The sequence below is a fragment of the Physella acuta genome, unplaced genomic scaffold, assembly GCF_028476545.2.
Source record: "Physella acuta isolate Inbredline_101_S28 unplaced genomic scaffold, ASM2847654v3 ptg000226l, whole genome shotgun sequence".
In the NCBI taxonomy this organism is placed as follows: Eukaryota; Metazoa; Mollusca; class Gastropoda; family Physidae; genus Physella; species Physella acuta.
In genome coordinates, this window is record NW_026731745.1 from 105,559 (window position 1) to 124,005 (window position 18,447).

The following is an 18,447-nucleotide window of genomic DNA, read 5'->3' on the forward strand; positions in this document are numbered from 1 at the left end:
AACCTAGCTGTAACGGTACTCAAGTTATCGTGTTTACACACGGACACACAGACACACAGACACACAGACACACAGACACACACACACACAGACACACACACACACAGACAGACGGACAAGATTGCAAAATTATGTTTTTCCGTATCAGTGAGGTGTAAAACGTCGAGATCTGTAAAAATCTCGATTTTTTTTTTTTTTTGCACGATTACAATACTTTCTCTATACTTCGTATATACGAGAAAGTAAAAATCTGTTTTCGGAAGTTATGGTTACCAGGAAAGTCTAAAAACGCGATGATCACAAACTATTCTAATTTGTAAAGTTGTTGAGCTTAGTCATTAGGCCTAGTCGTCATCCCTATTCTTCTAAACAATTTAGAATATTGACATAAAGATTATCTAGAAGTGGACTTCTAGAGAGTATTGACTCACAGCGGATCAAGACAACATGTCAACGTTACCTAGTTTAGTATGTAAAAAAAAAATTATAGGCCTCTAATGAATGAGAATGACTAGGCCAGGCCCGCTGCCAAATCTACCCACTCTCTAGATCTAACTCTAACGTCTAACTCTATTCATCTAAAATCTAATGTTACATGTAGATTCTAGATTAATCTAGAATAAGCCGCTAGCTAGACTTAGACTAGAGACGTCTAGAGTAACTAGACTCCTAAAGCCTTTTTTAGTTTTAGGGCCAGTTTAGTGAAAATTAGTCTGAGTTTAGGCAGGCAAATTAATATTTAGGGTCTTAGCCGCCCTTGCCTACTATATCTCACTAATAATTAGCCTATTACTTATTTATTAATATCTATATATCTGTTCAATAGCAATAATAATCTATATATGGGGACTATGTGAAACACCATATGTAAACGCATGCCGCTACTCCCCCCTCTCTAAGCATATAGATCTAGCTTACTAGCTACCACCCCCACCAGTCAGACTGGTGAGCTGTGGTTCACGTCCAATATTTACAATCGTAGAACTGGGTCGAATTAGTACAGTCATTATGGGCAGATAATTTAGTTTTTAAACTATTTGAAACTAAAGGGAGGTAATTACACGTTCTGCTTGATCTTTACATTGTCGACAGTAAACTGTCGTCATGGACGGCTGCTTTCACGGGGGGTAGGGGGGGAGGAGGATAATCGTCCTTCTCGAGCTACTGATAGTGTTTTAAAGCAAAATGTTTTGAGTCGAAGCATTGGTAGTGTTGAATTCACAAATAATGAATTCCTGAAAAGTAGAAAATAAGACAACTAAATAGCGGCATATGCTTATGCAGCGGGTCAGCTCGTAATAGTTAATAGGCCTATATTAGACTAGAGTGTGTGGCTCATTAGCAGGTTATCATTTGTAGCAGCTCTCAACAGAGGAGAGGGACAAAATCAACTTTGGTGAACAGCAGTAGAGATTCTCCTTAGTACGTAGAGCCTACCTTGAAATGACATCATAACCTGGCCCTCCTCCACTACTCATTTTAAATGATTTTTTTAGAAATTCAAGTCTGAAATCCTTTCCACCAGGAGTGTAACATTATTTATCATATGGATGACCCAATAAATCTGAAATTCAATATTACAGTGTAATAATGCCTATTTTGTCTGGGATATAAGCCTAATCTTCCAGAGTGATTAGTCTTTTGGTAAATTTTGTCCTACCCATTCTCAAGCTAAGTTTTATCTTGATTTCAGCATCCTAGTCGGGCTGAGAAAATGATATTTGTGAAGTACACGCCACCTCCATTAAATGTGGACCGTGCTGATTACGATGCCTGGCTAGAGCGTGTTAATTATCTGTCTGATGACTTACATTGGCTGCTGCAACTTCCGCATGAAAAGTTTTGGTGCCAGGTTAGTCTACTTAAAACATTAAGACAATAGACATCTCCCATAAATAAGGATATTGTGGTGTACTTGCTGAAAGTATTTATATCAATACCAGTCTTAATTCTAGTATTATTTAACTACACTTACATTTTTAAAGATTTTTTTCTGTTTGGTGGTTAGAAAAAAAAGACTGAAACTTTAAAGAATTTTCTAATCATTTTAAGAATTATAAATCCAATAGCTCTACTTTTAAAAACTTACTGTACTTGTGGTGTTATTTGTTATATATGCAATTTTTTTTTAGGGTAAGAGTAATATTTGATGTTAGATTATTATTCTCACTGTTAGTTCTGTTGAGAATAGTTTTCTACAACTGAAGCTACCATCCATCCCCATTAACTTTAAAATATTTCCACTCTCAGGTTCTGTTTAGAAAAAGATTCTGGAAAAAATGTCCATCCTTTTGCAATTAATAGATTTTATAAAATATTCTTCATGTTATAATATAGAGTGAAAGATCTTTTTCATGTTTTTTTAAAATATTTGAGTCTATTTCATGGTGTTTGAACATGATGTATTTTGAAGTTACATAATAGGGCTAGATTTTTTTTTAAAATCTTGATTTTAGTGATGGTTGTATAGGTCTTAGTGTGTAATGTAGTTATTAAGTTAGTATGTTTTTAAGTTTTTTGGACACTTTCCTCTTAAGTTTGATATGAAAGACTTAATTAGAAAACCATTTCCCCAGGTAGTTTATGATGCAAGTCTACACGAAGCTTTGGATTCCTTTTTACAATATTGTCCAAGGTTAAATTTGATATTTTTATTACAGAGTGAAAGAGAGTGTAGCTGAAATAACATGATCTTTGTTTATTGTTTTCTATACATAAATATATTTTTGGTATAGCTAAAATTTATGAATGTATTAAATCACTAACAAAGATGTTTCTCTACAACTTAAGGTCCCATGATATTGTTTCAAGTCTACCTGAAAATGTAAAAGATAGACATCAAGAGCTTTGCCGCCTGGTTTTTATGACATACCTCCGCATGTCAACTTTCAAAGAATCTAAGGCTAGTTTGTTTTTTTTTTATTTTATATTAAGCTATCTTTAATTTTAATTTATCATTTTAAGTATGTGTTCACTTTGTGTACATAAAAAAATATTTTTCAAATGTTAAATCAAAATAAATAAGTAATTCTGTTCTGTTGTATTATAAGATGTAAATTATTTCAATCATAATGAAAACTTCTTCAAGACTTATGGGGGAAAAAATGTAAGGTTGACTTTTTTTTTAAGCTGACCACTATTTTTTAAAGATAAATTAATCATTTACCTTAGAATAATGTTTATCAAATTATATTCTTTATCTTTTTCACTGAACTTATTTATTTTTGTTTTCAGGATCATTCTTTGACACCAGAAGTCTTTGGAGAAATACTGTATGAAAATTTTCTCTTCGATATTCCCAAAATCATTGACATCTGCTCCCTATTTGGACAAACAAATGGACAAATCTTGTCAAAGATGATTGGTAACATCTTTACTCACCAACCTAAATATTTGGACGATTTGAGAGAGACAGTACCTACTATTTTACAGGTAACTATTTGAGTATAAGACTGCTCAGAAAAGATTTGATATATTTTCTTTGCTCTACTCTGACTCAATAATTTCTAGCAACTAATTTTGCCTCTGGGTTGTAACCTATGAGGCTTGTACTGTGGTATTCTCAGTTCAGAAACAAGTAATCTCATTAGTTATAAGATAGCTAAGCAAAATTTTCATATTCATTTCTGAGTCTTGTTTTCATAGTTATTAGTACATTTAAGTTTGATAGATATCTGACTCAAATTATGGGAATGGCAGTGCAAACTAGACAAATTCTTTCTATGTGGAGGTCAAAGAAAGAAACGTGCTGTGCTTCATATGGCTTTTGAAATGTTAGGAGACATTGCATTTTATGCTGCAAATTTTTACCTCTTGCAACCTTGCTTTAAATATAACAAAGTATAACAGCTCCTCAAAAATAATTGTTTGTTAAGCTAAGAATGTAAATGAATATATCAACTGTATTAGGACAAATGCATTATTTCAGAAAAACCTAAATCACATGAAAAATGATTTTTTTTATTTTCAATCCAATTTAAAAACAGTATTTCAATGTTTCATAAGTATTAAAAAAAATTTAAAATACATTTTACAGTTGTGATCTTCAAGTTTGCTTTATTGCCAAAATAAATATAATTATATTTCTAAGTGGACATATTTCACTTGTCTTCTATAGAGCCAATGTGTCCCTTGGTATTTTATATAAACTAGGTCTCTTTTTTTGACCATCTCAGGTTCTAAGGAACATCGCAGCAGAGTGCGGACTACAACTGGACTCCCCTGGTCCAAGCCCACAAAAACTAGACAGACCATCAGGTGGGAACCATCTTGCCTCCATGCCCACCTCCGCCCTGCAGGATGTGATTCTGTACCTGAGCGACACTGCCGTAGCTCTTAACAGATTCCTTGACATCTACCCACCTGCTTGTGCTGTTTTCCACCAGTTTAACTTCTGCTCTGTGTACGGTTTTATGAGAAAGTATTCTTGTATTGAAATTAGTTATATGAAAGTACTAAACAAAAGTTAAGTGTATTGTTTAATAATTGTGGCATCTCTATACACATATTATAGTTGTATGAAAGTACTAAACAAAAGTTAAGTGTATTGTTTAATAATTGTGGCATCTCTATACACATATTATAGTTGTATGAAAGTACTAAACAAAAGTTAAGTGTATTGTTTAATAATTGTGGCATCTCTATACACATATTATAGTTGTATGAAAGTACTAAACAAAAGTTAAGTGTATTGTTTAATAATTGTGGCATCTCTATACACATATTATAGTTGTATGAAAGTACTAAACAAAAGTTAAGTGTTTTGTTTAATAATTGTGGCATCTCTATACACATATTATTGCATACAATAGCTTAAACACAGTGTCATAATTGAAGACAATGATTTAATATTTTACCCACATAGATTCCAAAAATTAGGTTATGATTATTTACATGATTCTGAATTATTTTAAATTTTTTTAGAATTATGGTATAGCGTTTTGTTTTGCTTTAATTTTACTTCTGATATTTCCAGCCTAGCCAACTTTTATGAGTGCATGGTACCAGAGCTGACAGCTGCTGTTAAAGTCCATAATTTCTCATCTGATCAGTAGGTTTAACACGCACTTTTATTTACAAAAATTTTAGGAAATTTGAACATTTGTTTTAGTGTATAGCTTGTTGATTAACAATTTCTTTCAAAGTGTGATTTAATTTCTCAATAGCTTAAATTAAATTAAAAAAAGAATTTGTGGTGTATAGGTTTTAAAATGTTGGCGATATACTAAAAATTATTTTTTTAAATGATGTAGGTTGAAGAAACAGTTCTTAGTGAAAGTGCGTCAGATAAAAAAATCCCTTGTTACTGTGTTTCGCTTGATTATACAACACACTTGTATTCAACCTATCTTGGAAAATGGAGGGTAAGTGAAACAATACCTTGCAGAAATAAGTGCTTGTGTAATTAACCCATTTTTTGAATTCATAGTCATATCCATTTTTGCTTTAAAATGAGTAATAAGATATTTTTTTCCATAACCCTACATATTTTGTTTGAAAAAGCTATAAACATGTGGTGTGGGTAGTCAAATGTTAATAAGCATTGAATTATTTTATAAGTTTAACGGTGTTAACACCTGTTCTTTGGAGTTTCTGAAGTATAAAAGTAGCATAAACTACCTTGACCGCAATTATATAATACAAATTTTAACTTTTTTATGCAACACTAATAGAAAAAAGTATTACTTTATTTAACAAATTGCAAATATGAAGGGATAGTATGTTCAGCACTATGCCTTTACTTTCCCTAATGTGAGTTAGGTACCCACATCAGAGCTGAATGTACCCAGGGACATTCTACTGACTTAAAACTAAAAAATTTCTAGTTAGCAGTCTAGTGCTCTACTGCTAGGTCACGCTGTCCCATTTTCATGAAATTGTGTTAAGAATTAAATAATGATTACAAATTTTAAGGACATAGCTCAACAATATTTATTCCTTTGATTAACGCCAATCAAATTATTTGAATCAGGAAAGAGGATGTTGTTGGGAGCTGCGCTGAAGACTTGCTGCACACCATGACCTCTGTTTTAGGTGAGAGACAGTTCCTAGCAGTCTACGAAGGAATGTTCTGCTTCCAGGATGATGTGGACATGCTCCTGCAGACCTCAAGCTCTAACCTGTATCCTTTTGATGATGACTTTAATTGTGCTTTGTTGGCCTACATTAGTAAGGCTGACAGGATTTTCTGTTTATGTCAAACCAGAACTGAATTTTTTTCTTCTGTTAATTGTTTTAGTATATTATCTCCCTTGTTTTGATATTGTTTTAGTATATTATCTCCCTTGTTTTGATATTGTTTTGGTATATTATCTCCCTTGTTTTGATGTCATCCATCATTCACTATCCTATCAGTGTTGGGGAAAGTGTAGCTATAAGCACCCACTGCTTTAGTTGTTTGCCAGAACTTATAAGTAAACAACTGTTAACAGTAAGAGTCAAACTGAATAGACTTGTATGTACCAGGATGGACTGGCCAGCCAGTATACCGGGACAAACCTTAGTGGGGCCCCTGGTATAAAAATCATAGTAGGCCCCCAGGAGTGATATACTACTAGGCCTATTTGTGCTTTGATTAAAAAACAATTTGCTGCATGCGTTTCCATTGAGCTAAGGATGGTCATCAGGTTTTAATGGGGAAAAATTCACTATGAAAACTTTAATCTAGGGTTGGGGGCTCCGTCATCAGGTTTTAATGGGGAAAAATTCACTATGAAAATTTTAATCTAGGGTTGGGGGCTCCGTCATCAGGTTTTAATGGGGAAAAATTCACTATGAAAATTTTAATCTAGGGTTGGGGGCTCCGTCATCAGGTTTTAATGGGGAAAAATTCACTATGAAAATTTTAATCTAGGGTTGGGGGCTCCGTCATCAGGTTTTAATGGGGAAAAATTCACTATGAAAATTTTAATCTAGGGTTGGGGGCTCCGTCATCAGGTTTTAATGGGGAAAAATTCATTATGAAAATTTTAATCTAGGGTTGGGGGCTCCGTCATCAGGTTTTAATGGGGAAAAATTCACTATGAAAATTTTAATCTGGGCTTGGGGGCTCTTTTAAAAATTTTCACCGGCGTCTTGGACACAGCCAGTCCACCCCTGTGTATGTATATATTAAATGAAAAGAGTTTTAACACAAAATTATATAACGAGAAAATATATTTTTTCAATTAAAATTGAAAAAAAATCTGTTATCAATTCTTTGACCTGTGTCCAGAGACTCAGCCCAGTTTGATTACATCCAGTCTGCTATCAACTCGGCTTTCGCCACGTATGGACGCAGGAAGTCCCCTAGAGGTGACACCAACACAGGAGGTCGCACCAGCCCAGACGGAGCACCTGACTCCCTGGGGAGCATGGCAGCCATGTCTCAGGCCAGCAAGTGGGTTGACACTGACATCAAGGACGCAGCGGACTTCCAGACAGAGGATTATGTGAGGAATATTTAGCATTACTTTTTCTTTCTTCTTTTGTAATATTGTAGGAGATTTTCTCAAACTCGAATAAGTTTTTTGGTAAAACATGTTATGCGCCGTATCACTAGTTGACTCAGAATTAAGTCTGCTTTTTTTTCCGGATTTGCTTCTATAGACTTTATGTTTGTCCACCCAAGAACAATCAGCAAGGCAGGAGGTTTTTTTTATTTTGTAGTTTTCTCTCCCAGATTGGTTAGTGTCCCCAGCATACAGAGCCTCATCTGCCTGGGTTACCATTTTAAAAAAAACTCAGCTTTTCGTTTTCTTTAACATGGTTGGATAGTAGAGCATAAGTCTGCTAGCACAAAGGTCTTGAGTTTGAATCTGAGGTTAGAGTCTGTAGAATGTCCCTGAGTCCATCCAGCTCTAATAGGTACCTGATTCATGTTAGGGAAACCAACGGGACATAGTCCTGGCCACATTTCATTGTTTTATATGAACTCTACTTCATCATGTACTTTGGGCACAAACAGGAAAAAATTAACATCATACATGTTTGGTGATCTTTGTTTTTTTTTTATTTAGAAATCTCAGAGAATTGCAACTTCCTTCTTTTATTGATTTAGTTAATTAAATTTTTCCATGTGTCCAGGGAGAAGGGGCTGTAGCCCACCCCCGTCCCAACGAAGCTGAGCTAGAATCATTGATAACAAGTGTCAAGGACTTGTTCCCTGATTTTGGAGAAGGATTTATAGAGGTATATTTTAAATTGCTATTTCTTTATAGTAGGGCTTATAAATGTATATTTATATTGCAGTTTTTTAGTTAAGAGATTATTAAGGTATGTTGATATCACAATTTCTTTACATAAGGAATTATAGAGATCTGTTTTTATCACAATTTCTTTACTTAAGGGATTATGGAGGTATGTTTATATCATAATACATTTTTTTAATTTAGATTGTTAAGAATGTAAAATAAACAATTACAACTTTAAAATTATTCTACAAATTTGTGTTGGTTACTTGATTGTTTAATTTACCATGTATTAATAAGTCCATTGATTTTAAAATTTGGATTTGTTAAAATTGTACCTTTAAGCTGGCCTTAGAGGAGCTTGACTGGAATCATGAAAAAGTTGTTTCTTCAATATTAGAAGATAAACTACCCCCATCTTTAGCTGGCATTAACAGAGGCTTACAAAGGTCAGTGTTGTTTACTAACACTATCAGCAAATTTAAATTGGTCTACTAAAAACATTGACAAGTTATAATTTTTAATTTATTGAAAGCAACCTGTTTTATTTTATACATGCCACAATATTTATTGTTTTATAATGTAAATAGTTTGAGTAGTTTCAGCATAAGTAGATGCAAAACATTAAACGTTGACCTTTTTATTTTATTCATGCCACAGTATGTATAAAGAAAGTAATTCTTCAGTCATATAGTTTAAGTTGTAGTTAAACTTTGAACTTTGACCTTACCACTTTTACAGACAAGAAAGAACTGACAACCAGGGAGATGGGCAAATGGACCTTGACAACATTTTAGATTCTCGGAGGAATATTTTTGATAATGATGAATTTGATATTTTCCACAACAAGGCTGTTGACTTTTCAAAAATTCATGTTGGCAAAAAGTAAGTCATAATCCCAGGCAGCATTTTAGTTCGATGAATAATCCCAATATTTATTTTTAAAAAATGAACTGAATTATGTTTCTAAAACAATCAAGTTTATGAATAATCAATTTATTTCCTTAAAAAAATTACTGTTGTATATTTATTGTTTTTTTATACACACAGTATTTTATTAAATATATTCACTCTTTGTGTTGATGACACTATTAATAAAACTTGGTTTTTTTATTAGAGTGGATTATTTTGATTTTTAGTAACAAAAAAATTATATAATTTTAATCCATCAAATCATTATTATTAACCAGGGACCAGAAAGTTGACATTGATGATAAAACCATTGTGACTGTTGCAAAGGAAAAATTTGAAGCATACGGTAACATAGACCAAGACAGTATGTACGACAACCAACAAATGTACGAGGATGAATATGATGACACGTATGACACCAACGCAGTTGGAGCAGATGATGTAGACTCAGCTGACGAACTATCAAATGCCAAGTTTGTAAACTTATACATTTTACGCTATAGATAATTTAGTATTAAAAAAACCCTAAGGTTTGTTATAGATATTCTTGAAAATATTCTAAAACCATGGGTTAATTAATTACTGAGATAAGAGGTACCATATGGGAGTATTGTAAGAATATGATCTTTTAGTTACCAGCACCAAACAAACCTTTTAGTTACCAGCACCAAACAAACGTATGTTAAAATGTGCTAACATATCCAATGCTAGTCCTGACAGCTGCACATTAAATTAATGATACGTACATTCGAACATTATATTAAATCTATATTTATATGGTAGTAGTGATTTTCTTCTTTAACCAACTAAAGTTGCTTTTCAATTTTTGTTAGGTGTAGATTTTGATCTTATGGGATTTTAGCGGTTTCTCATTGAAAATAAACTAGAGCTACATGTTGTTTTTTTTAAGTCTAATTAAGTAAATTGCTTAAAAAATTGGGATGGCTAGGGAAAGTAAAGGCAACATATTGCTGATTATAGTATCCCTTCGTGTGAACTCTACTTCATTTGTGAAATTGATCACTAGGTCTAAACAGGAAATTTTACTTTAAATTCTATGTTATAAACTAATCAAATTAACCTGAAAAATGGAGTTAATTTTATTGATGTATTATATACTAACAATGAAGCCATTTGATCAATAGTAATACTCTTGCAATAAAATTGACTGTTTTTTATAGGGTCCTACCAAGAGTTTTGATGGAGTTGGAAAGAAAGAAAGCTAAAGAAGAAGGAAGATTAAATGAAAGCAGTGATGATGATGGTAGAGAGGAGGAACGACAGCCCAATCAGGTTAGGGTAGTGTTTTAGTTTTTAGTTTTATTTTACTGCACAAAAGCTTATTTGATTTTATAGATGGATGTGTAGTGTTTTTTTTTTCAGTCATTGTAAACAAAAAGACAGTGGTTTAAGATTCCATGCACCATCCAACACTAGTAACATTAAATGCTTTAGTAAACAAATAAGTCCAGTAATATTATTTTGTACAAATAAATGAGTTTCTATTTACATGTTTTCAGGCTTATAATTTATACAAAATAATACATAAAAGAGACTTCTAGATTCTTTACTTTGATTAATTTTATTTTAGAATTTCAGGATTTTAATATTTTTGTTATTGTTGTATTAAAATGTTCTGTAATAAACTTTTTTTTTCAGCCTGCAAGGGATGAGTTTGTTGCAGACCCAGCCAAGCTTAGAGAGCAAGCAGAGCAGAGAAGACAGTCCAAGGCAGCAAGAGGGAGACATTCGCGGGGTGGGGCACCAGCTGCCCCTAGGAATCGTGATGTTGTTGGAAATGCCAAAGGTAAAATGAATTGTTTAAACTGCTGAATATGTATGTTAAAATGTGCTAACACATTCAACTGCTAACCCTTAAGTTACCAGGTGAACTATGATATATGAGTCCAACCTGGTGTAATGGATGGTTTACATCAACTATGGCTGGGTACATTGTACACTGTGCACTGACTACATAATATGCTGTACTGGTTACACAGTCCCTACATAATGCTGTACTGGTTACACAGTCCCTACATAATGCTGTACTGGTTACACAGTCCCTACATAATGCTGTACTGGTTACACAGTCCCTACATAATGCTGTACTGGCTACACAGTCCCTACATAATGCTGTACTGGCTACACAGTCCCTACATAATGCTGTACTGGTTACACAGTCCCTACATAATGCTGTACTGGTTACACAGTCCATACATAATGCTGTACTGGCTACACAGTCCCTACATAATGCTGTACTGGCTACACAGTCCATACATAATGCTGTACTGGTTACACAGTCCCTACATAATGCTGTACTGGTTACACAGTCCCTACATAATGCTGTAACACAGTCCCTACATAATGCTGTAACACAGTCCCTACATAATGCTGTAACACAGTCCCTACATAATGCTGTACTGGTTACACAGTCCCTACATAATGCTGTACTGGTTACACAGTCCCTACATAATGCTGTAACACAGTCCCTACATAATGCTGTACTGGTTACACAGTCCCTACATAATGCTGTACTGGTTACACAGTCCCTACATAATGCTGTACTGGCTACACAGTCCCTACATAATGCTGTAACACAGTCCCTACATAATGCTGTACTGGCTACACAGTCCCTACATAATGCTGTACTGGCTACACAGTCCCTACATAATGCTGTACTGGCTACACAGTCCCTACATACTGCTGTACTGGTTACACAGTCCCTACATAATGCTGTACTGGCTACACAGTCCCTACATAATGCTGTACTGGCTACACAGTCCCTACATAATGCTGTACTGGCTACACAGTCCCTACATAATGCTGTACTGGTTACACAGCCTTACATAATGCTGTACTGGCTGCACAGTCCCTACATAATGCTGTACTGGTTACACAGTCCCTACATAATGCTGTACTGGTTACACAGTCCCTACATAATGCTGTACTGGTTACACAGTTCCTACATAATGCTGTAACACAGTCCCTACATAATGCTGTACTGGCTGCACAGTCCCTACATAATGCTGTACTGGCTGCACAGTCCCTACATAATGCTGTACTGGTTACACAGTCCCTACATAATGCTGTACTGGCTGCACAGTCCCTACATAATGCTGTACTGGCTACACAGTCCCTACATAATGCTGTAACACAGTCCCTACATAATGCTGTACTGGCTGCACAGTCCCTACATAATGCTGTACTGGCTTCACAGTCCCTACATAATGCTGTACTGGCTACACAGTCCCTACATAATGCTGTAACACAGTCCCTACATAATGCTGTAACACAGTCCCTACATAATGCTGTACTGGCTGCACAGTCCCTACATAATGCTGTACTGGCTGCACAGTCCCTACATAATGCTGTACTGGCTGCACAGTCCCTACATAATGCTGTACTGGCTGCACAGTCCCTACATAATGCTGTACTGGCTGCACAGTCCCTACATAATGCTGTACTGGTTACACAGTCCCTACATAATGCTGTACTGGCTACACAGTCCCTACATAATGCTGTACTGGCTGCACAGTCCCTACATAATGCTGTACTGGCTGCACAGTCCCTACATAATGCTGTACTGGCTGCACAGTCCCTACATAATGCTGTACTGGTTACACAGTCCCTACATAATGCTGTACTGGCTGCACAGTCCCTACATAATGCTGTACTGGCTACACAGTCCCTACATAATGCTGTACTGGTTACACAGTCCCTACATAATGCTGTAACACAGTCCCTACATAATGCTGTACTGGTTACACAGTCCCTACATAATGCTGTACTGGCTGCACAGTCCCTATATAATGCTGTACTGGTTACACAGTCCCTACATAATGCTGTACTGGCTACACAGTCCCTACATAATGCTGTAATGGTTACACAGTCCCTACATAATGCTGTACTGGTTACACAGTCCCTACATAATGCTGTACTGGCTACACAGTCCCTACATAATGCTGTACTGGTTACACAGTCCCTACATAATGCTGTACTGGTTACACAGTTCCTACATAATGCTGTAACACAGTCCCTACATAATGCTGTACTGGCTGCACAGTCCCTACATAATGCTGTACTGGCTGCACAGTCCCTACATAATGCTGTACTGGCTACACAGTCCCTACATAATGCTGTACTGGTTACACAATTCCTACATAATGCTGTAACACAGTCCCTACATAATGCTGTACTGGCTGCACAGTCCCTACATAATGCTGTACTGGCTGCACAGTCCCTACATAATGCTGTACTGGTTACACAGTCCCTACATAATGCTGTACTGGCTGCACAGTCCCTATATAATGCTGTACTGATTACACAGTCCCTACATAATGCTGTACTGGTTACACAGTCCCTACATAATGCTGTACTGGCTACACAGTCCCTACATAATGCTGTAATGGTTACACAGTCCCTACATAATGCTGTAACACAGTCCCTACATAATGCTGTACTGGTTACACAGTCCCTACATAATGCTGTACTGGTTACACAGTCCCTACATAATGCTGTACTGGTTACACAGTCCCTACATAATGCTGTACTGGTTACACAGTCCCTACATATGCTGTACTGGCTACACAGTCCCTACATAATGCTGTACTGGCTACACAGTCCCTACATAATGCTGTAACACAGTCCCTACATAATGCTGTAACACAGTCCCTACATAATGCTGTACTGGCTACACAGTCCCTACATAATGCTGTAACACAGTCCCTACATAATGCTGTACTGGCTACACAGTCCCTACATAATGCTGTACTGGCTACACAGTCCCTACATAATGCTGTAACACAGTCCCTACATAATGCTGTACTGGCTACACAGTCCCTACATAATGCTGTAACACAGTCCCTACATAATGCTGTACTGGCTACACAGTCCCTACATAATGCTGTACTGGCTACACAGTCCCTACATAATGCTGTAACACAGTCCCTACATAATGCTGTACTGGCTACACAGTCCCTACATAATGCTGTACTGGCTACACAGTCCCTACATAATGCTGTAACACAGTCCCTATATAATGCTGTACTGGCTACACAGTTCCTACATAATGCTGTAACACAGTCCCTACATAATGCTGTACTGGCTACACAGTCCCTACATAATGCTGTACTGGCTACACAGTCCCTACATAATGCTGTACTGGCTACACAGTTCCTACATAATGCTGTACTGGCTACACAGTTCCTACATAATGCTGTAACACAGTCCCTACATAATGCTGTACTGGCTACACAGTCCCTACATAATGCTGTACTGGCTACACAGTCCCTACATAATGCTGTAACACAGTCCCTACATAATGCTGTAACACAGTCCCTACATAATGCTGTACTGGCTACACAGTCCCTACATAATGCTGTAACACAGTCCCTACATAATGCTGTACTGGCTACACAGTCCCTACATAATGCTGTACTGGCTACACAGTCCCTACATAATGCTGTAACACAGTCCCTACATAATGCTGTACTGGCTACACAGTCCCTACATAATGCTGTAACACAGTCCCTACATAATGCTGTACTGGCTACACAGTCCCTACATAATGCTGTACTGGCTACACAGTCCCTACATAATGCTGTAACACAGTCCCTACATAATGCTGTACTGGCTACACAGTCCCTACATAATGCTGTACTGGCTACACAGTCCCTACATAATGCTGTAACACAGTCCCTATATAATGCTGTACTGGCTACACAGTTCCTACATAATGCTGTAACACAGTCCCTACATAATGCTGTACTGGCTACACAGTCCCTACATAATGCTGTACTGGCTACACAGTCCCTACATAATGCTGTACTGGCTACACAGTTCCTACATAATGCTGTACTGGCTACACAGTTCCTACATAATGCTGTAACACAGTCCCTACATAATGCTGTACTGGCTACACAGTCCCTACATAATGCTGTACTGGCTACACAGTCCCTACATAATGCTGTACTGGCTACACAGTTCCTACATAATGCTGTACTGGCTACACAGTTCCTACATAATGCTGTAACACAGTCCCTACATAATGCTGTACTGGCTACACAGTCCCTACATAATGCTGTACTGGCTACACAGTCCCTACATAATGCTGTACTGGCTACACAGTCCCTACATAATGCTGTACTGGCTACACAGTTCCTACATAATGCTGTAACACAGTCCCTACATAATGCTGTACTGGCTACACAGTCCCTACATAATGCTGTACTGGCTACACAGTCCCTACATAATGCTGTACTGGCTACACAGTTCCTACATAATGCTGTACTGGCTACACAGTCCCTACATAATGCTGTACTGGCTACACAGTCCCTACATAATGCTGTACTGGCTACACAGTCCCTACATAATGCTGTACTGGTTACACAGTCCCCACATAATGCTGTAACACAGTCCCTACATAATGCTGTACTGGCTACACAGTCCCTACATAATGCTGTACTGGCTACACAGTCCCTACATAATGCTGTACTGGTTACACAGTCCCTACATAATGCTGTACTGGCTACACAGTCCCTACATAATGCTGTACTGGTTACACAGTCCCTACATAATGCTGTACTGGCTACACAGTCCCTACATAATGCTGTACTGGTTACACAGTCCCTACATAATGCTGTACTGGTTACACAGTCCCTACATAATGCTGTACTGGCTGCACAGTCCCTACATAATGCTGTACTGGCTACACAGTCCCTACATAATGCTGTACTGGCTACACAGTCCCTACATAATGCTGTACTGGTTACACAGTCCCTACATAATGCTGTACTGGCTACACAGTCCCTACATAATGCTGTACTGGCTACACAGTCCCTACATAATGCTGTACTGGTTACACAGTCCCTACATAATGCTGTACTGGCTACACAGTCCCTACATAATGCTGTACTGGCTACACAGTCCTTACATAATGCTGTAACACAGTCCCTACATAATGCTGTACTGGCTACACAGTCCCTACATAATGCTGTAACACAGTCCCTACATAATGCTGTAACACAGTCCCTACATATGCTGTAACACAGTCCCTACATAATGCTGTAACACAGTCCCTACATATGCTGTAACACAGTCCCTACATATGCTGTACTGGCTACACAGTCCCTACATATGCTGTACTGGCTACACAGTCCCTACATAATGCTGTACTGGTTACACAGTCCCTACATATGCTGTACTGGCTACACAGTCCCTACATATGCTGTACTGGCTACACAGTCCCTACATAATGCTGTAACACAGTCCCTACATAATTCTGTACTGGCTACACAGTCCCTACATAATGCTGTACTGGCTACACAGTCCCTACATAATGCTGTACTGGCTACACAGTCCCTACATAATGCTGTACTGGTTACACAGTCCCTACATAATGCTGTACTGGCTGCATAGTCCCTACATAATGCTGTACTGGCTACAGCCCCTACATAATGCTGTAACACAGTCCCTACATAATGCTGTACTGGCTACACAGTCCCTACATAATGCTGCACTGGTTACACAGTCCCTACATAATGCTGTACTGGTTACACAGTCCCTACATATACTGTACTGGCTACACAGTCCCTACATAATGCTGTACTGGCTACACAGTCCCTACATAATGCTGTACTGGTTACACAGTCCCTACATAATGCTGTAACACAGTCCCTACATAATGCTGTACTGGTTACACAGTCCCTACATATGCTGTACTGGCTGCACAGTCCCTACATAATGCTGTACTGGCTACACAGTCCCTACATAATGCTGTAACACAGTCCCTACATAATGCTGTACTGGTTACACAGTCCCTACATATACTGTACTGGCTACACAGTCCCTACATAATGCTGTAACACAGTCCCTACATAATGCTGTACTGGCTACACAGTCCCTACATATGCTGTACTGGCTACACTGTCCCTACATAATGCTGTACTGGTTACACAGTCCCTACATAATGCTGTACTGGCTACACAGTCCCTACATAATGCTGTACTGGCTACACAGTCCCTACATAATGCTGTACTGGCTACACAGTCCCTACATAATGCTGTACTGGTTACACAGTCCCTACATAATGCTGTACTGGCTACACAGTCCCTACATAATGCTGTACTGGTTACACAGTCCCTACATAATGCTGTACTGGCTACACAGTCCCTACATAATGCTGTAACACAGTCCCTACATAATGCTGTACTGGCTACACAGTCCCTACATAATGCTGTACTGGCTACACAGTCCCTACATAATGCTGTACTGGCTACACAGTCCCTACATACTGCTGTACTGGTTACACAGTCCCTACATAATGCTGTACTGGTTACACAGTCCCTACATAATGCTGTAACACAGTCCCTACATAATGCTGTAACACAGTCCCTACATAATGCTGTACTGGCTACACAGTCCCTACATAATGCTGTACTGGCTACAGTCGGAACTGTGTCTCTCAGTTTATCAAGATTGGCCTCTAACAGAAATCACAGAAGGTAAAGGCAACTGGCATAGATTTGATCACGCAATCCTATCATATGCTGAGATCAAAGAAATAGATGAACTCTACTTGATCTACCATACCCCTAGGACGATCTGGTTTAAATTGTTACATCACTTATATGTACCATTTATTCTCATTATGGTTGATCACGTACTTCTATATCTTTACTACTATTTTACAATCAACCAAGCAGCAACACTTTTCTAACCTTTTTTTATCAGGCCAAGGCCAGTCTGAAGAAGTATTACGCAACAGACAAATGAAAACAAGGCACAAAGGACAGTATCATAAGGCCGGTGCTGACAGAAAAATGAGCAAAGGGATGTTCTAGATGCTGACCTATGAAAAATAGAATGTTCTAGATGCTGACCTATAAAAAATAAAATGTTCTAGATGCTGACCTATGAAAAATAAAATGTTCTAGATGCTGACCTAAAAAAATAGAATGTTCTAGATGCTGACCTATAAAAAATAAAATGTTCTAGATGCTGACCTATGAAAAATAGAATGTTCTAGATGCTAACCTGTAATTCAGAAATCTTTAGGTCTATCTGAGCTGTGAATTCTCTGCATTATTTATTGACAATAAATCACTACAGTATGGGATACTTAGTCTTTTTTTTTTTTATACAGCAGTTTACTGTGTCTAAATTGTCACTGCCAGAGGTAATACGATGCTTTCAAGCAGGCGCTTAGTTTACATATAAGCCATTGGTTGCGAATGGTTGTATCCTTGTTTGTCGTTGTGTGGTTTGAGGGCTGGGGGTTTCTTTCTGTGATGTGGAGATATGTGGTTACTGCATGCGTGTTTGTTACTGGCTGTGTTGCTGTTGCATCTTGTTCAGTTGCTGGCGTTGT

General features: G+C 37.4%; 1 protein-coding gene across 1 annotated transcript; it reads left to right on the plus strand.

Moving 5' to 3' along the window:
* Positions 1–307: 307 nt before the first annotated feature.
* Positions 308–18,193, plus strand: LOC131937987 (activating signal cointegrator 1 complex subunit 2). The gene is made up of 17 exons (XM_059295785.1): positions 308–468; positions 1,694–1,852; positions 2,577–2,635; positions 2,791–2,902; positions 3,235–3,432; positions 4,176–4,402; positions 4,976–5,050; positions 5,253–5,363; positions 5,972–6,121; positions 7,214–7,430; positions 8,065–8,169; positions 8,514–8,617; positions 8,910–9,053; positions 9,359–9,553; positions 10,262–10,373; positions 10,740–10,887; positions 17,811–18,193. Exons 1-17 carry the CDS (start codon positions 448–450, stop codon positions 17,918–17,920), a joined length of 2,247 nt encoding a protein of 748 aa, XP_059151768.1. The 5' UTR covers positions 308–447; the 3' UTR covers positions 17,921–18,193.
* The last annotated feature ends 254 nt before the right edge of the window (positions 18,194–18,447 follow it).